Source organism: Notolepis coatsorum, assembly GCF_963971535.1.
Source record: "Notolepis coatsorum genome assembly, chromosome: 12".
Classification (NCBI taxonomy): Eukaryota; Metazoa; Chordata; class Actinopteri; order Aulopiformes; family Paralepididae; genus Notolepis; species Notolepis coatsorum.
This window is the reverse complement of record NC_140176.1, coordinates 32,360,682-32,381,792: the sequence shown is the minus strand read 5'-3', so window position 1 is coordinate 32,381,792 and position 21,111 is coordinate 32,360,682. Positions and strand designations below refer to the sequence as shown.

Below are 21,111 nucleotides of genomic sequence, written 5' to 3'. Positions count from 1 at the left end.
TAATACCAGTTGAGGCATCACGGATAGCTGGCGGCTATCAAGAGGGCACATGTAGGCCCTGTCCACACGAGCGCTGGATTTAATATAACCATGATTGTATGTGCGCAGTTGCACTGTTCGGCCACACACAACCGGGGATTTGCTACACTGCAACCGCGGTCTTGAAAACCGGAGCCCAGGGTGAAGTTTTGCGGTTTTGCAGTTGCGTGTGGGCATAGCAACCGAGGTTATTCCCAGTGTTTACAGCAGAGCTGTCGCAATTATTTCCCATGTTCACGGCAGACTGTCAAACAATAGCAAGTTAGCAACCGAGCGCGGGGTAGAGAGATTAGAGCAGAGCCAGCTACACCAGTGTTTACAGCAGAGCTGTCCCAAGTAGCGTTATATGAAAATGATTGTAACAAACTTTTGTTCGAAAAGTTTTCTGATTGGTTGAAATGGCCTTCATGTCTGAACAACATCGCCGCCTACTGTTTTGGCATTGTACTACATGTATCGGTTGCTGGTTTTTCCAACCTGCCGTGGGTACGCAATTATATGCGGTTGTTCACCTGTGTGGACAGAGGTTTATTTTTTTCAAACTTCGGTTACATTAAATCCAACGCTCGTGTGGACAGGGCCTCAGACGGGAGAGTCGATCAAAGCAGACCCTGGCCCCCAAGTCAAATCATACGTATGTCTGCTCTACCCATTTCATAACAGGTGAGAATAAGGAACAAATATGTATATCGTAAATTAAGTTTTATTGGCTGTGAGGCTGTAAACAGCAGAGAAATGTTAGCTGCTAGCTACTTCACCATATAACGTTAGTCCATTCTCTTCAAGTAGCCTACATGCCTTTTTTTTCGCCTTAGAATCACCAGAAAGGCTTTCGAAATAGTGAAATGCCATGTTGGCCTCAATATTTTCAAAACAAATTATATGAATAGGTTATGAAATGAACAAGAATGTGATAAAATATGTTATAAAAACGGAGCTCAACGCATACATTTGATCGTAGAAATCCGTTTGTTTTCCACCATACCAAGATGGCGGCGGTCTCGTGACATCAGAGTGTCTTCGAGAATCTGTACATTTCCCTTACCTACTCTTACTAGTTACGCTGCCGGCCAGTATGACTTATTACCATATTGCCACTGAGTTCAGCTAGTTTAACCTCTTAAGGATCGGGCAAAAATGGGGCTAGAACTAGACTATTAAAAAATATATATAATAATAATAATATATATATATATTCTCGTTTCATTTGGGCTGTGCTTAATGTAAAATACTGACCTGAGGAAAAGGCTGCAGGGAGACCACCTGGCCGCTTGTATGCGTCTCAGCATCAATGGGCCCCCTACCAGTGAATTCCCCTACCAAAGAGCCCTGGAGATTTTCTTTCAAAAGCCCAGGAAAATGAAATGCTCTAAGGCAGAATGTAGCCTATGCCACTGAGGCTTCTTAGGTGTAAAGTGCTGTTGTAGTGTTATGATTTGTGTATGTTAGACAGTTAGTATGTTAGTATTTATATTATCTATTAAATCATCTATATCTATGTTCAATACAAATAGAGTACAATTGTTGAGGCATGTCATTAATCTTGACATTTACTTTGATTACAACTACACTGCAAAAAAAAAGTATCTTATCAAGTGAACAACAAGTTCGTACAATAAGTCTATATTGACTAGAATTATCTTGAATTAACTTATCCCACTGGCAGATAATTTAGCTTTTTTCAGATTTTGGTCAATTTAATCTTGTTTTATTGTGTGTATTTCAGTTTTTGTTGTGTCCTGATTCGTCTAGCTAAAAGTCTGGTCGCTCCCGGTCCTCCTTCATAGTATGTCTGTTTCATGTATCTAGCTTTCTTCTCTATTTCTGTCAGCAGTTCTTTGTTTATCTTTCCTCTAACTTCCTTTACCTCTCTAAGTGTCTTTTGGTTCCTTGAGCTTTGGTGTTTTTTCTCTAATTCTTTCAGTTTCTTTATCAAGTTCTGGTATGTCTCTATTCTGGCCTTCTTGAGTAATGCCGTCTTTGCTATACATTTTCCACGTATTACTACCTTTAGTGCATCCCATAAAATGTTTGGGTCTACCTCTCCATTATCATTTTCTTCTCTGTATCTAATTATGTCTCCTTTTACTTCATTAACCAAACCTTTGTTATTTAATAGTCCTACATTCAGTCTCCAAACTGTATTTCTCCGCCTACTTTTAAGATTCACTGTCGGATATATTGCGCTATGATCTGATATGTCCGTCACCCCTATCCTGCAGTCTTCTACCCTGTATCTCTCCCCTGTTGTCATGAGAAAATAGTCTATCCTTGAATATGTTGTGTGTGGATGCAAATAATGTGTGTATTCTCTATCTAGTGTGTGCATTTCTCTCCATATATCCATGATTCCTAATTCTGCCATTTGTATATTCATATATTTGCTAATGTTTGTCCTCCATTTCTTTGTGCTTGTCGTGTCTGTCATAGTTCAGTACTACATTAAAATCACCTGTACAGATTAGGACCCCCTCCCCTTCCATCGCTATGATATCAAAGATTGTTTCAAATAAATATTTCTCACTTTCTGGTGGAGCATATACATTCACTAGTGTTACCATTTGACCTTCCATTTTCCCCTTGACCATTACATACCTCCCCTCTTTATCCCTTATTTCCCTGATCATTTCAAACTTCACTGTTTTTAATTAGTATAGCTACTCCTCTTCCAAGGTTCTGTTTAAAAGAACTATAAAACAGATTATCATACCCGAATCTCTTCAGCTTTTCATGTTCTTGTGATATTAGATGTGTTTCTTGTAAGAAGATAACCTGCGCCTCTTCTTTCTTAAGTTTCGTCATCACCTTACTCCTTTTAATCGGATTATTCATACCATTTACATTCAGCGACATCATTTTGATACCCTTAACTTGTGTCATATTTCTTTTCCAAATGTTCTCCCGTTCTACCCATGTCACATAAAATAATATTTGTGGTTGTAGCCACTGATATCCCTGTCTGATTTACATACATATAACCATAATCAACATTAACTTCAACATTAACGCTTGGAACTTACATGGTATTTGAGGGATTCAGTCGTCTCCCTCTTTCCCCCGCTGGATGGTGGGGAGTAGTGGCTCTCCTAGTGAGAGGGCTCCCCCTAGTGGCTAAGAAATGCGCACTATACATGTCCAGCTCGTTCTGTGTGCGACCTCCGAGCTCCCGGTCATAAGCTCTGCATTTGTCACTTTCATGTTCTCGTCTATTTGTATTATGTGACACGTGTAATCCTGTGGTTCTTTCATATCCGCCTCAATATATCTCTTGAATCTCCATGTAATTTTTTTTATTACTTTTGGTATAATTATCTCGTATGTACTTTACCATCTTCTCATTGTATAAGTCCTTTTCATGTTTACCTTTACTTGTATTGTGTGTGTCCCATGTATAAGTATACCAGTTTAATGTGTATTGTACTTATCCTTCCCTGGATCACTGTGTCCCCTCTCGTCTCCTCTCTGTTCCCCTTCTCCATGTCTTTTCGTCTTTCTTCTCAGTTGATCCGCTTTGAATCGGTTCAGATCTCCTTCACCGTCCCGTCCTCCTCTCCTCCTCTTCGTCCCCCGACCCTGGTCCATCTTCTCGCCTCCTCCAACCTCTGCATCAGCGTCGGTCTCTCCTCTTCTCCTCCCGGCACCTTCCATCCTCTCTGGTCCATGTCCCTCGTCGCTTCCCTCGCGTCGTTGTACACCTTTATGCCTTTTTTCCAATGAACCTTCAGCGTGGTCATTGGTGATTGAAATCTGATTCCTTTCTCTTTCAGAGTCTTTTTTATCTGAACATAGTTCTGACGCTTTACCGCCACCTCTGTTGAATAGTCATGGTCGAAGGTTATTCTCTGTCCCTCCATCTTCATCTGCCAGGCTGCTCTGAGAATGTTTTCTTTGACTTTGAATTTCAAGAAATTAACTATAACTGCTCTCGGTGGTCTGTTTATCTGTGGCTTCGGCGCTAGGGTCCTGTATGCCCTTTGAATCTCTATCTTGACCAGGTCTGGCACTTCCAGTTTTCCTCGAATTAGGTTGTCTATATATTTGGTCATCGAGTCTTCTTCTATCCCTTCTCTCAGTCCCCATATTCGTATATTATTTCTCCTCGACCTCCCCTCCAAGTCCGTTAGCTTTTCTCAACATATTTTGTTGTTTGAGCGTCGCCTTTAGAATTTCTTGTATATCTGTATTCCATTCCTCCGTTTCAGCTGTCCTTCCTTCTAGCAGCCTTATATCTTTCTCTTGTTCCTGTAGTTTTCCATCAATTGTATCGAGTCTTATTTATTTCTTCTCTGAGCTCGTCCTGACCCTTCTTTAATTCTTCCCTGAATCTATCGATGTCGCTCCGGATGCTCTGCGTGTTAGCTTGGTTAGCTATTGTGTTAGCTTGTTGGATAGCTAATGCGCTAGCTTGTATGCTAGTCTGTATGCTAGCTTGTAGCTCCGCTACCCAGTCGGGTAACTCTGGTCTGTCGCCCTGCGTCATGCTAGCTTGAATTACCTCCTGCACCACCTCCTCGTGTCGATAACTTTCCTCCGGTGTTTGTACTTCTTCTGGGGTCCCTTTTCTCTAGCTTTTTCTCGTGTTCATCCTTCCTTTTCTCTTATATCCTTGAATTGTCACTTTTTATTTTGTTTTAGATAGTTTTACTTCCTTTTTTCTATATTCTTTGACCAGGAGCTCTTTTCTATGGCTGCTCACTCAAACATCTCAAACCGGAAGTCTCACCAAATACAAGATATTTTCACTTGATAAGATTTCTTTTTTTGCAGTGTACAAATATGCAGCTACCTGAGCACTTCTAGTGTCAGAGGACACACCAAAAACATCCTAGCAAATTCACACGCACGTGACTCCATGAACATGAATAACCTATCTCGAACACTCTAAGGTAGTTTTAAGTTATTTCTCCGGCAGCGTGCGCTAATATGGATTTTTGCCATCAGCGGTGACTGGTCAGTTTAGGGACCGTTCACAACCGGACGTGGTCACTCATCCGAACGGCTTGTCAAATGACGCTCGCCGGATGTTTCGTCTTGTAACTCGACAATGGAATCACGCAATAGGTTGAGTGTGTCACTGTGGTGACGATCGAAAGGCGGCAGATTCAACTTTCCAACAATGTATTGGTTGATTGGCCAAAAACGCAGCCTGGATCCGACAGACGCTGCATCACCTCTCTTAACCACTGAGTCCAGCTAGTTTAAGACACTGCATCACCTCTTAACCACTGAGTCCAGCTAGTTTAAGACACTGCATCACCTCTTAACCACTGAGTCCAGCTAGTTTAAGACACTGCATCACCTCTTAACCACTGAGTCCAGCTAGTTTAAGATGCTGCATCACCTCTTAACCACTGAGTCCAGCTAGTTTAAGATGCTGCATCACCTCTTAACCACTGAGTCCAGCTAGTTAAGATGCTGCATCACCTCTTAACCACTGAGTTCAGCTAGTTAATATGCTGCATCACCTCTTAACCACTGAGTCCAGCTAGTATAAGATGCTGCATCACCTCTTAACCACTGAGTCCAGCTAGTTAAGATGCTGCATCACCTCTTAACCACTGAGTCCAGCTAGTTAAGATGCTGCATCACCTCTTAACCACTGAGTCCAGCTAGTTAAGACACTGCATCACCTCTTAACCACTGAGTTCAGCTAGTTTAAAATGCTGCATCACCTCTTAACCACTGAGTCCAGCTAGTATAAGGCTGCATCACCTCTCTCAGCTACTAAGTCCACCTCGGTGGACGAGGAGACTTCCATTGGAGAAGGAGCAGTCTCTATGCTACAGTAACAGTTTAATATATTTTGTTATCTGGGGTTTAGTTCCAGAGAGATTCTCGTAGTTTTCTCCTCTTACTGCCAAAAACATGCTATCATAGGATCTGGCTGAATTTCCATTTCAAAGACATCCGACAGTGTTTTGAAGATTGAACTCCAGTAAGTGGACATGTGAGGACATTGTTAGAATGAGTGTCCCAGAGAAATACTGCTTCCTTCACATGTGGGATCTACATTTGGGAACATTTGAGAAAGTTTAGTTCAAGTTTTGAAAGATGCAGACGATGCAAAACGTCACGTCAGGCATAAATTGAGGCCATATGCGCCCCCTCCAGGGCCTCTTCTCAATGCTCTGTCAAAGTCACGCCATGTAATATAACTTCTAATATAGCATGTAATATAACTACTTGTAATATAATATAGCATGTAATATAACTACTTGTAATATAGCATGTAATATAACTACTTGTAATATAGCATGTAATATAACTACTTGTAATATAGCATGTAATATAACTACTTGTAATATAGCATGTATATAACTACTTATAATATAGCATGCAATATAACTACTTATAATATAACATGTAATATAACTACTTATAATATAACATGTAATATAACTACTTATAATATAGCATGTAATATAAGTACTTATAATATAGCATGTAATATAACTACTTATAATATAGCATGTAATATAACTACTTATAATATAGCATGCAATATAACTACTTATAATATAGCATGTAATATAACTACTTATAATATAGCATGCAATATAACTACTTATAATATAACATGTAATATAACTACTTATAATATAGCATGTAATATAACTACTTATAATATAGCATGTAATATAAGTACTTATAATATAGCATGTAATATAACTACATATAATATATCATGTAAATAACTACTTATAATATATCATGTAATAACTACTTATAATATATCATGTAATATAACTACTTATAATATATCATGTAATAACTACTTATAATATATCATGTAATATAACTACTTATAATATATTATCATGTAATAACTACTTATAATATATCATGTAATATAACTACATATAATATCGCATGTAATATAACTACTTATAATATAGGCATGTAATCTGTAATAGTGTATTTGTCTATTCTAAGTGTGTGTGTGTGTGTGTGTGTGTGTGTGTGTGTGTGTGTGTGTGTGTGTGTGTGTGTGTGTGTGTGTGTGTGTGTGTGTGTGTGTGTGTGTGTGTGTGTGTGTGTGTGTGTGTGTGTGTGTGTGTGTGTGTGTGTGTGTGTGTGTGTGTGTGTGTGTGTGTGTGTGTGTGTGTGTGTGTGTGTGTGTGTGTGTGTGTGTGTGTGTGTGTGTGTGTGTGTGTGTGTGTGTGTGAGAGAGAGAGAGAGAGAGAGAGAGAGGGGTTGTGGAAAAAAAAGTCAGCACACCGTCTCCAGTGTTCCCAAGTTTAATATACTTTAACACAACGTTTCGGCCTGTGGCCTTTTTCAAGTGTCTGTGTGTGTGCTCATTGTTGCCAATCAAAGACTAAGCTTAGTGAGGCATGTGTGTGTGACGATGAAATGGTCTGATTTAATAGTGTCAGACAGTGTGTGTGCGTGACTGTGTGCATGCACGTGTATGTTTTGTTTTTCTTACTGACCCAGTTTAGTTTCATTCTTCAGACGATATAAAACCCTTGACACAGATTCCCCGCCCGAGGCCAGAACCGCACTCTGGCTCTGGTCCACGGTGGCCTTTCCATGTTGTCGCCTGGCAACTGCTTATTCTAAAGCAGAACCTTTCCCCTGGCCCTGTGTGTTTACACGTCCACTCCCTCCACACGGGGATAGGGCTCTGTGGTATTGTCTCTCGGTTTTCATATTTTCATTATGCGGCCGCAGCATGAAGTAAGACTCCAGCCACAGACGCTCACTCACTCTAAACTGTGTGTCTGAGTCACTTTGAGACCGTGTCTAGGGATGGGCAGGAAGTACTCGGGTACTCGTTTACATTTAGTCGTTTAGCTGAACGCTTTCATCCAAAGCGACTTACAGGTTCTGTACAACAGGTCAGCAGGAAGGAAGGGTACAACTCTGGCAGCTACAGTAAGGGTCAGTAACGTTGTTCGTCAAGCAGTGTTGAACTTGAGTGCATAGTAGTATAGACATATTGGCATAGTAGGTAGTAATATAGGCAAGGTAGATTACTTAGTAGTAAAGTGCATAATCGTAAAAGACAGTACAAAGGTTAGTAGTTAAAATTAAATAAACATTTTAATTAAAGAGAAGAAAAAGAAGTGTGTTTTTAGTCGACAGCAGAAAATTGGGCGTGTTTCAGCCGTCCTGATTGGTGAGAAGTTTGTTCCACCATTGTACTGAAGTACTCTAATACTTATTTCATTACCACCTACTCGATGAGTGAAATGCTATTCACACTAAGGTCAAAGAAATCCCTCGCCTAAATATCGCAGGTGCAACTGAATCCATGTGGCTGTCGATATGATGTACCTGCACCACAGTGACAACCCCTCTATACCCTGACTCTATACTCAAATACATACTTATCTACTGCCTACATCTGTCTTACACTGTACTCATACCTACCCTCATTATACTACCTATATCCAACCTATACTTTATTCATATTACACTGTGTAATACCAGTGTATAATAACACTGGACACACTATATACACTAGGGCTGTCCCCGACTAAGGATTTGGATAGTCGACTTTGATTGGCCGAAATGTGCAGATAGTCGACTTTGTAGCTCTGTCATACTCCATATACACAGTATTATACTGTATACTATAATGCACTTCACTGCTCCTTTGCACTCTGTTTAGATGCCGACTTCTTTGTACTCTGTGCTTGTGCTGTATGACAACACTGTAATCTAGTCTCTCCAGACTGTTCTGAGCAGCCGTATGGCGACCTGCTCCGACTCCATGCAATCCAGACAAAAGTTAATTTTATTTTCCGAGTACTCGTTTTTCATACGTTAAACTAGGGCTGATCGACTGTGATTGTTTTGATAGATATTGAAATCACGATTACTCATTCATTTCATTAAAGAACATCATATGACGACGATTTAATTTGTTTGACCTTTCTTGTCGTCCAAAGGCTCATCTTCTACAAGTTTCAAAATAAGTGGAGAAACGCACCGGGACTCCTAGCCTTTCGTGACTGCGATGCAAGCCTCGCTTGAATACGCAGTCACTGATTCCCACGTTACTAGCCATGTTAATGTGCACATCAAGCACTGGTTAAAGACGAGCGGTTGGTCCAAAATATATCAGATATACATTTCAAAGGTACCCACCATTGCATTAGGGTTTCACACACACACACGCGGCAGGGTTTGAAAACATTTTAAATAATTTTTATAAACAAGTAAAAAAATCACTGAGCTAGCCTTGGCTAAAATGGCTGCTTCCGCATTTTGACGCAGGAGCGCTGTGATTGCTGGCTGCTTTGTCACGTGCCTGGTGTGCCCAGCAATCACAGCGCTCCTGCGTCAAAATGCGGAAGCAGCCATTTTAGCCAAGGCTAGCTCAGTGATTTTTTTACTTGTTTATACAATTTTTTTTAAATGTTTATTAGCAACGCCGAGCTTTCAAACCCCGCCGCGTGTGTGTGAAACCCTAATGCAACGGTGGGTACCTTTGAAATTTATATCTGATATATTTTGGACCCACCGCTCGTCTTTAACCAGTGCTTGATGTGCGCATTAACATGGCTAGTAACGTGGGAATCAGTGACTGCGTATTCAAGCGAGGCTTGCATCGCAGTCACGAAAGGGGCTACGTTGCTCCCATCATCCATCCTCCCTCTCCCTTACTCCATCCTCCCTCCCCATCCTCCCTCCCCCTTCCCTTATCCTCCCTCTCCCCTACCCCTTCCTCCATCCTCTCCCCCATCCTCCATCCCTCTTCCTCCCTCCCCCTTCCTCCCTCCTCCCTCCCTCCTCCCTCCCCCAGTCCCCCATCCTCCCTCCCCCATCCTCCCTCCCCTATCATCCCTCCTCCCTCCCCCATCCTCCCTCCCCCATCCTCCCTCCCCCATCATCCATCCTCCCTCCCCCATCCTCCACCCCCCCACATCCTTCCTCCTCCCTCTTGCCTCCTCCTTCTCCATCCTCCCTCCTCCATCCTTCCTCCTCCCTAAAATGTTCCTAAAATGTGAGGAACAAGTTGTAAAGCGCTTTGGATAAAAGCTGTTCTATAAATGCACCATTTACCATTCATAATGCCCTCCCCTGATCTCCCCTCTGTGTGGCAGGCCAGAGTAACACGGACACCAGTGACTCGGTCATCTCCCAGGATTCCCGGCGTGGGGGCGACCCCTCTGCGGCAGAGCCTGTCGGCATGGTGACCCCCGACCTGCTGACTGCCCACTGCGGCCTGCTGACCAACCTGCTGGCCATTCTGCCGGACTTCACCGCCTCCGCTCTCCAGCACAGCCAGATCCTCCCGACGCTGGCCAGGTCAGGGGTCACACGTCTGCTGCTTCTAAGACCCTCTTTACACCACAGGGTCCTGATCCTTGGGGACACATGGCATTGAGATGGGGTGGCTAGTCGCACCTTGGTTAATGTGAAGCTGGAGTTTGCGCTACCAGTTTGTTCCCCGTGTTTCATTCATTCGTTGTATGGAAGAAAACGATCTAAGCTGACATCTTTAAACAGATAGTAGGTAAACAATGCATTAAAGACGTCAACCATTGGGGGGGGGTTCCCACGCTCAAACATGTCAGCCAATTTAGCAAGAAAATCAGAGCGACAGAGAAGGAAAGAAAACTGAAAGATTTCTTCACCCATCTGCGTCCCCCACAGATTAATTACCAAAGAATTGTCTGTTTTGAATGTCTGGGGTCACGAGCCAAAAGAGGTTGGAAATATGATGATATAATGTGTTGTGCTGGAACCACTTCATGCAGAACGGCAACTCTGTCCCAGAGAGAGGACACGGAGGGTAGTTCTTGGTATTTATGAACCAAGTTAAGGTTGGCATCAATACAGATGATTTTCCATCCTTGTAAACGTTTACATGAACAAATGAGGATTATTGAGAACAGTTTATGAAAAACAGAATAAGAAAATAATATACAAATAATGGCCAGAAGTAAATCTACTAATCACGCCATGTTAGTATGTAGAATACACACACAACTAAACACATGCTATATAGCATAACTAGCTAGCTAGCATTAGCTCAATTAGCAGCATGTATGGAGGTGGTGTCTGCATGTACATACACAAAGACACCAAATTCATTATCCGTACTGACCTGAATCACGAGACTCTTGAAACTGTATGGGTTGAAATTCTTTTTGAACGGGCTAAATCAGTATTAGTCGGCACAATCTACAGACCGCCAGAATAGAGTGGCTTTTATGATACACTGGATGGGTGTTTAGCTGGAGTTGAGGATGTAGAAACAATTCTCATTGGAGACTGGAACACGGATATGCAATGAATAGATGCACCCGTCTTCAAGTCATTCAGTAGGTTTTGTGATCTGCATGGCTTCAGCCAGCTAATCACCCAACCCACCCGGGTATGTGAATCAACACAGGCTACCATTGATCTCATTCTGACCTCTGACAAGTCCAAGATCTCCAGTAAAGGGGTTATAGCATGCGGGTTAAGCGATCATTATATGATATTCTGTACCCGCAAAAAGCTAAAACAAAAGGCTGGCTGTCACAAAACAGTCACATCTAGAGACCTCAAAACCTACTCTAGTGAGGCCTTTAACCTAGAACTGGAGAGCCTGGACTGGTCAGAAGAGCTCAGTGGTACACTAATTGAAGAAACATGGCTTGGTTTCAAAACCAAATTCTCAACAGTACTGAACGACATGGCCCCCCTAAGAACCACCAGGGTAAAAAATCGCGCTGAGCCATGGATGCACTCAGATATATTGACCGCTATAAAAACCAGAGACAAAAAATGCTCTGAGTTTCGTAAAAGTCAGTCAAAGCTTACCAAAAGCTTGAGCAGTGAACTCCAAGCCCACCTGACTGAACTCAAACTGCAAAGAAACAGACTAAGAAATGACGTAAACTCCATGATCAAAACTGCAAAAAAGAATTTCATCAATGACAAAACTGAGGAAAACAAAACTAAACCCTGTGAACTTTGGAAATTACTCAATAATCAACTAGGCTGCAGTAAAAAACTTAAAACCAGATTTTCAAACATAAAGACAGACAACACGCTCATCACAGACAAGCTGGATGTGGCCAATTACTTAAACATTTTCTTCACAAACATAGCCACAACACTGGTAAATAAACTACCCTCCCACTTAGGGCATTTTGGGGTAGAACACATCATAGCCTACTACAATAACCTAGGGGTCCGCAAAGACGATTTCAAACTAGAAATGGTAACAACAGCTGAGATACTAAAAAAACTGAGCGCCCTCCAACCTAACAAGGCCACTGGCCATGACAATATCCCCTCCAAATTCCTCAGAGACTCAGCAGCCGCCATCACCCCAGTCATCACACACATAATAAACCTCTCCATAAAACAGGGACACGTACCCAAAGACTTCAAAATTGCGAGAGTAACCCCCCTGCACAAAAAGGGCAGCAAATTAGACCCAGGCAACTACCGCCCTGTTTCTATTCTTACCTCCATCTCGAAAGTCATGGAAAAAATAGTATACGAACAGGTCAAAAAGTACCTTGCGGAAAGAAATCTGGCTTCAGAACATCCCACTCCACTGACACATGCCTTCTCTATTTGAACGACCACATCAAACAAGAGGTGGGCGCGGACAAATACTGCGGCATGGTCATGCTGGACCTACAAAAGGCCTTCGACACTGTCAATCACTCCATTCTGATTGACAAGCTAAAAGCAATTGGTTTTGATAGTCTATCAGTGAGCTGGATGCAATCCTACCTGGAGGGGAGAGAACAGATGGTGGAGGTAAACGGTACTCTATCCCCCCCCTCCCAGTGAACTGTGGTGTTCCACAAGGAAGCATACTAGGACCGCTACTGTTCCTAATTTATGCAAATGGCATGTCGTCAGCTTGTGACTGCAACTTGTTCCTGTTCGCGGACGACTCAGCCCTGCTGGTCTCTGACAAGAATAAGTTACAGGTTGAAAAAACCCTTAGCTCGGAACTAGGCAAAATCTGCACCTGGCTCGCTGACAACAAACTATCATTACACCTGGGTAAAACAGAGTCCATTCTCTTCGGTTCAAATAACAAACTCAGCAAGGCCGACGTCTTGTCAGTTACAGTGGGTGACAATATTTTCACAAGGAAAGATGAAATTACATACCTAGGTTCCATCCTAGAGGCAAATCTTTCCTGTGACAAAATACATCCAATGTAATAAAAAAAGTCAACCAACGAACTAGATTCTTGTACCGGATCTCATCTCTGGTAAACAAGAATACCCTGAAGACTCTGGCAGGAGCACTCATTCAAGGGTATTACGACTATGCTTGCACCTCATGGTACCAAAGCACCTCAAAGGCGCTAAAAACAAAATTACAAACATCACAAAACAAACTGGTCAGACTACTGCTTGACCTTACTCCTAGAACCCACCTCACCCCTGCCCACTTTGACAAACTAGGATGGCTTAGAATAGACGACAGAGTACAGCAACTTGCAATGGGCCTGGTCTACAAGATACACTACACGACTAAGGTACCCATGTACATGTCAAATTACTTCCCAAAGGTCAGTGAATACCACGACCACAACACCAGAAGGAGCTCCACAAATCATGTTAAACCCAGATTCGGCTCAAACAAGGGACTAAACACGTTTAGCAATTATGCCACATCAATGTGGAACGCCCTATCCACAGCTGTAAAGGAATGTGAATCACTACCCACTTTTAAAACCACTCTCAAGGAGCACCTACGAGAGACTGCAATTCGAAACTGGCCCCTATTAATGTCCTAACCCAACCCCCTCCAATGTACAGTAAATGTCCTAACCCAATAATACACAAGACCCTCTTCTTGGGACCAAGTAAGGTTTTGTCGATAATCCATTGTACAGTATCCCCCCCCCCGCACCTAACACAACACTATGACCGCTCGGCTGTCCAGAAAGGTGCCCTACTGGAAATAATAAAATAATGGGGAATTTACAAAACAGAGGACGTCTTGTGATCCAAAGACCTCTAGAGATGCCGCAGAAATTCTGCCAGCCTGTTTTTCAATCAGAGATACAATTATTATTATTAGCCATCATTTGAATGGTGGCTAATCAGAGACGGATTATGAATCAAAGGACCCCTGGACACCAGCAGCAAAATAAACCAATAAAAGTCATTTGAAACAGTAACTTCAGACGACTGCTTCGTGTTTCCACAGCTCTGTTCGTATGCTGCACAGCTTGCAGTAAGTTGCAAGCTATTTTAAAAGCAATGCTTATATAGTAAGCACTGGCATGGCTACCAAAACAGAATGCTGCTGCTAATTTAAAAGCTTCTAATTTAAAAGTGATCCTGCGGGTCAGCTGTTCATTGGACGTCGTTCTGAGATTTCCACGTTGGCTCGGACAGATGTTATGAAATACTACACGTCACCGTCTGGGATTAATTGCGCGCTACCGTCTAGGCGGCTGTCACTGATGCATGCTGGGTATTTGTTTAGTATCACAACACCACTTGGTTATTTTGAACTCACTTACCAGCAGTGGAAATAATAACCCTGCGGTGGATGATGAAGCACCGCAGGATCCCCTGCAGGACCCTGAGCTCCATTACAGGTGTTCACACACACACACACACACACACACACACACACACGTGCACGCACTAACCCAAATGAACAGGCGGGTACACGTATTCAGGGTTCAATTCAACCGGACTAAACAAGACGGGTGTGAAAAGCACCCCCCTAAATATCAAACATTTTAAAATAAAAATCATTCCTTTTTTTATGGTCCTGTTTTTGACGGTAAACGTAGAGGAGGAACTGGAAAACAACACATGAAGCCTCCTTGGCCTTTATTTCCCCTCCAGTCTGGTGGATGCTGGGTCCATAGAGAGCTGTCTGAGCGAGCTGAGCGCGCCGGGCACCCTGCCGGGAGACGGGGAGGACGCGAGGAGCCAGGTGAGCGCGGTGTGGTGCGCCGCGGGGGCAGAGTGCTGGAAGGGCTTTTTGAAACTTGTCTCTGTTGTTATGACTCAGCGGCGGTGAGACGCCGGGTCGGTAGAGCAGAGCAGCAGACGGAGTGTTGCAGCAGGCTGTTTTAAGGGCAGCATGGTTGTTGGTGTGTGGGTGGAATATTACCCTTGAGAAACTTAACAAGCGTACATTCAAAGTATGCTCTTGTTTCAGGAAAAATAAATAAAAAAATCTTCTTCACAAAAAAAAAAATTATTCAGTTTGGAGGAAAGTAGCATCTGTGTTTTTCAGTATGGATAGTTTTCACTTGACCCTCTTTTACTCTTACTCATAGTATATATTCAGATTCTAATTCTTTATTTTCTATATTTATTGTAACATATAATATAACAGATGGGGCACACAGACCCTCATCTACACCTTTGTTTACACTGTTTATTATTCTCGTATTTCTATATTCAGATCAAATTTGATTGCCTATATCTATGTATTTCTACTATTACCCTGCCCATACCTGTACCCCCCCTTCCCCCGTGCTGCAATGACGCCCACATTTCCCCAATAAATTAGATCAATAAAGGAATATCTTATCTTATCCTACGCTCTCAAACTGACTGTAGCTGATTTCCGGCCAGTTGTTTTTACTGCGTGTTAGTTACATCCCCATCCTAGTTGTCATTGGAATAAAAAGATCCCCTGCAGATGTATTTAAAATCCTTATTTTTTTTTTTTTTTTTTTTACAATTTGCATAAATATGGCTTTTCCTCCATACTGTTCAATAAACTAATGAAAATGGCTTTAGCTGCATCTTTCCCCCTCATTAAAAATGCAAGAATCTATGAATATGCTAATTGGCAACAAGCACCCATTGATATTTACCAGGAATTCCAAGTCAGCACTGCAGCTTATTCCTTCAAGACATGTCAACACCTACTCAGCTTTCTGTGTAGCTGAAGCTAAAGGTGTCAAGTTGCCACATATTGGACCATGAGAGGCTCCACCTATTAGTGACATCACACACGCAACTCAGGGAAGTACAGAGAAGCTCCTCCTCCAGGAGAAGAATGGGAAACAGGTGCTCTGGTGACAAGTTTTGCACAAATAACAATCTGTATAGTCAAAGTCACAAATAACAACCTGTATAGTCAAAGTCACAAATAACAACCTGTATAGTCAAAGTCACAAATAACAATCTGTATAGTCAAAGTCACAAATGACAATCTGTATAGTCAAAGTCACAAATAGCAATCTGTATAGTCACAGTCACAAATAGCAATCTGTATAGTCACAGTCACAAATAGCAATCTGTATAGTCAAAGTCACAAATAGCAATCTGTATAGTCAAAGTCACAAATAACAATCTGTATAGTCAAAGTCACAAATAGCAATGAATGAATGAATGAATGAAAACTTTATTAACAGATTGCAGAATGGGTACAGTACAGTACAGCTCAATACATACAATTGTTAAGGGGATGCAGACCAGAGAAAGACTTTCGTCTTGTTTACATCAGGGTCCCCCATTTTCAATTCATCGTAACATATATGACATACATGACATACAGATAGACAGTACTGCTCCATCTATACATTTATCATACCAGATTTGCAATTACAGTACTGTTTGTGATACAAAAAGAGTCCAGAAAGAAAGGAGTATATACATTAGGCGTGGAAACTGTACATTGGATTGGGTAGGTGGGGGGGACTGTACATTGGAGGTGGTTGGGTGGGTGGGGGGGGGGGGGGTTGGTTAGGAGTGGGGGGGGGGGGGGGGGGGGGGGGTTCGTTAGGAGTGGGGGGGGGGGGGGGTTGGGTAGTCAAAGTCACAAATAGCAATCTGTATAGTCAAAGTCACAAATAACAATCTGTATAGTCAAAGAGCCTCCAAGAGGAGTTCACCATACAAAATAAATCATGTTTTTGAGTGGAGGGGATGTTTAACTCATTCTCTGCCACGCTGTTTCCGGGATATGGCTATGCGCTGCCACGCATTAAACCAATGGAGTCAGTCACCTTGTTTGCAGGGCTATAACTATATTCTATATTATAGCTATGGATGCAATACTATGGCCCATTTGACATTGAGTATCTATCGTTCAAGATGTGAAAAAGAAATAATTTTTCCATCCATACATTCCCGTTTTATACCGTGGTGAATATAAGTATGGTTTTAGAGCGGTTTAGGGTAATTCCTGGGAGGCTAGTAATAGCCCGCAAAGTGTAATATACTAAATCCATTGGCATTTCGTCCCTACACACGCTACAATTAAAAATTAAAATGCATATGATCGTTATTTTGTTCCATCATGAATGCATGAAAGGGTGGGGGGTCATTTCTGATTACCGTAATTGATTGTCAATAACTGCATTCGTTAGTACAACAACATACGCTGATCAGGGCGATGGCTATGAAAACAAGGCACAATCAAGCTGAAATTGACGTTAAATTGCTCTTACCTGTGGGCGGTGGGATTCCAAAAAGAATATTCCAATTATTTGATTGCCATCTGGTAGATCGTATGTCCATTTGGCCTACGACATAACCCATCACAGAATAATGAATCGGGAGTCCCGAAAACGATTCAATGCGATCAGGTGAAGCCCTAGGTTCAGGTTATTAGAAAAGTCCACCCGGACGTGTGTAGCCTTTTTACAACGCATCCGTGTTTCCGGCGCTCTGATTGGCCAGGTCATGTGACATGTGCGCCCAATAGCGTGTTTGCCCATTTCCGCGTCGAACAGCCTGCAAACTACCTGGCGTTCTATCGCCATGCTCTAAGACAAACTCTAACCTTAACCAACTTCGAAAGAGTGCCTAAGCTTAACCGGCGAAAGAACTTGCCGTCACGCTCTAAGACAAACTCTAACCTTAACCAACTTCGAAGAGTGCCTAAGCTTAACCAGTGTAGAAACTTGCCGTCCCACGATTGGCGCTCATGTCACATGACCTGGCCAATCAGAGTACAAAACGGGAACCCGGAAACGCGGATGCGTTGTAAAAAGGCTTCAAGCCGCCCGGACCAATATAATCGACGCACAGCCCAATACAGAGTTTGAAATGAAGTGCAATACCGGCCGCATCATACCAGGCGGCGGTATTGGACTTTTGCGATCTCAGACTCATTCCCTATGATAACACCAGGCTCCCTGGATGGATAATGAATGGAAATAGCAAATAAAATAAATAACGAGTATACTCGTTGTTGGCGTTCAACGATTGACGGCCAATAACAAGTTTAATTGTTGTTGGCAGAGAAAGAGTTCATAAAAGCCGAAGCCAATATTCCAATAATATTAATTAAACATAAAGTAATTTGTTGTCATACCTCTCTAGAAACTATATCAAACATTCCACTATAACGGTCCATAGTCCTGAGTCACGACCCGAAGAGTGGGACCCTCGGATGTTCTGACTGGGTCTCAGGCAAATGCTCATACAAGAATCCAGGCCAGACCATGCCAACATCTAAACCAGTTTTATCTGTGATTGGGATCTCTTATCTATTTCAAATATTATCAGATTTGATATTTGTTTTTGGTATCATTTGACAGATCAAAGATACAATGTTCTCTGTCACATGAACAGGTCACACAAGTCACAGGATTAGTGGCCGGTCTGTTTAATCTGCCTGATATCTGGAATCTTATGCATCAGCATCGCTGATGACCGCACCCGTGTGGCTGATTCACAAATTAAACCGGTTTGTTTGTGTTTATTTTAGTTTGTGTGTGTGTGTGTTTGTATTTATTTATTTACTTAATTATTTATTTATTTATGTTTGTATGTGTGTTTCTCTTCTAGGTTTTGACCCTACTTCAGTTCCTGTCCAGTTTCTCCAAACTGTTGCAGTCATGTGCCACGGTGAGCCAGGAGCTGATTGGTCAGATGGACTTCCTGAAACCTCTGCTGGCCAATGCGGTGATGGTCCTCACGCTGGACACTAAACACTTGGGTAAAACACTAATTCATGTTTAACCTCTTAACTCATTGACTGCCACGCTGTTTTCCCATCTTTACTCAATGGCGCCATTGTTATTGACCATTTTTGCAATGTTTGCAGACCCATCGTGTGTTCTGTATTATAGCTATGGAGACAATAGTATGGCTCATTTGACAGGCATTATTTATAGTCCAACACTGACAAACCAGTTAATTTCTACATACTTTAGTTTATGGGCTATTCCACGCTACACATCGCCCCTTTTCAAAATAATCCAGTATTTTTTTCTAGATAGCAAGATATGACGTGTTATATGCATATGCCCAAATCGTTCGGGTTGCTCGCCTGAAACCTATATTATTTCCAAATCAAAGGTATATACCATATATATATATATGTTTCTTCACAAAATCATCAAGGGGGGGGGTTACGAAGCTGCATCGTTACCAAAAGCATGTTTTAGGTTCGGTAAAAGACAACGCTGTGATCGATACAAAAGCATGTTTTAGGTTCGGTAAAATAGCCCTAGAATAGACTTTACCTTAGTCAGAAGGTACTCCAAAATGAAATCTTGGGTATGGCGCTCAGCGGTTGGATTTGAAACCCGAGAAATGTCGGGTTTGGCGTAGAAAGAGTTAAGCCTTCAAATCATTATACACTTTGACTGCTGTTTTGGGTTAGGGTATTTACTCTTGGCTACATTTGAAAAATAAACACAACATCACTTAATACGGACTGTTGAACGGCCCAGAAGGTTAACACACAGGGATACAACTGTGGACACCGCTGCTGTTATATTTCTGTTAAATTACTTTTTCACCCATTCACCAGCGCTGGGGCCTAAAGTTTGACACAACCTCTGCTCTGAACGGCCCCGGAACCCTGTGTTCCGCCAATGCTGATAACACACAGACAGCCACGAAGCCCTGCAGCCGAACTGTTGATACCAGAGATAATGGAATGCAGACCAGGAGAGATGAGACGGCAAGCTTCTTGTCTTCCAAGAGAAAATCATCCTGTGGCTCCTATGGCCTTATGGATTATAAGTAATTGGGCTCGCCTGATTATAATATATATTATAGTGGTTTTACCTTAATGAAAAATCTACCCAAATCCTTCACTACCGATTCCTAACCTTCTGGTATCTGCCGATAACCAGATTTCTATGTCTGAAATGCAGGAAGAAATGAAGTGGCTTTGCTTTGTTTCCGACATGTTAGGCTACGTTCACACTGCAGGCAAATGTGGCCTGAATCAAGAGCAGTTAGGGGGCACTCTGCCAGGAAGAGCCAGAATCAAACCGGGAACCTTCTGGTTACCAAACAACTGCTCTGCCCCCTGAGCCACTTCTGCCGTGGCATGGCTGCACAGCCTAGAGTTACAGACAAAGCTTCACACATCACCACAGGCATTGTGTGGATCTCTGCCACAGCAGAAGTCTAACAAGACAACCAGTTGAGAAACGTTTAACTGATGACATTTACAGACATTTACAGATCTGTGTAACAATAATGGCCCCATAGTAATTTAATATTATTGCTTATCAAATCGTATCAGGATCATTATCACAATTGATTTATGATATAATCATGATATTGTTATCTAAATGGAGGAGCAGAGATTGTGATACATAATCAATATTGGAAGAATATAAAAGGATTATCTTGATATGAATGTCTTTCATATCCCTGTGTGTCTGTGTCTAGGTCTCTGTCTGTGTGTGTGTCTGTCTCTGTCTGTGTGTGTGTCTGTCTGTCTGTCTGTCTGTGTATGTGTATGTGTGTGTCTGTCTGTCTGTCTGTCTGTCTGTCTGCCTGCCTGCCTGCCTGCCTGTCTGCCTGCCTGTCTGTCTGTCTGTCTGCGTGCGTGTGCATGCGTGCACGCACGTCTGTGGCTCCCCTCTGACTGGTGTGTGTTCTGTGACTCGTGGTTCTGCTCCAGGCCCGGAGACCCGGGCGGCGCTGTGTGGCTGCTGGACAGACGTGTTGACGCTCCTGGCTGCTCTGGTGAAGAGAGACGGCTCAGCGGCGTATCTGTCTGTCTCTGCCGCGCTGGGCAGGCGCTGGCAGCCGCTCACAGGTACACGCTCACATGTGGTAGTGAAAGGGTTAGAGTGTGTGTGTGTGTGTGTGTGTGTGTGTGTGTGTGTGTGTGTGTGTGTGTGTGTGTGTGTGTGTGTGTGTGTGTGTGTGAGTGTGTGAGTGTGTGAGTGAGTGAGTGAATAATAATGTAACAACA

At 42.5% G+C, this 21,111-nt stretch overlaps 2 protein-coding genes across 2 annotated transcripts in view; one reads left to right on the top strand and one right to left on the bottom strand.

Annotated features, from left to right (window-relative positions):
* The window catches only part of dok6 (docking protein 6), a gene marked incomplete at both ends in the record, with an annotated part of 666,878 nt that overhangs the window by 310,607 nt on the left and 335,160 nt on the right, over positions 1 to 21,111 (bottom strand). The window lies entirely within an intron of this gene.
* rttn (rotatin) overlaps positions 1 to 21,111 on the top strand; it is a 213,431-nt gene that overhangs the window by 142,179 nt on the left and 50,141 nt on the right. The window contains exons 37-40 of the mRNA XM_084326661.1: positions 10,095 to 10,299; positions 14,823 to 14,913; positions 18,735 to 18,885; positions 20,815 to 20,952. Of these exons, the coding sequence (XP_084182787.1) occupies positions 10,095 to 10,299; positions 14,823 to 14,913; positions 18,735 to 18,885; positions 20,815 to 20,952 (585 nt within the window). The remainder of the gene's footprint in view (positions 1 to 10,094; positions 10,300 to 14,822; positions 14,914 to 18,734; positions 18,886 to 20,814; positions 20,953 to 21,111) is intronic.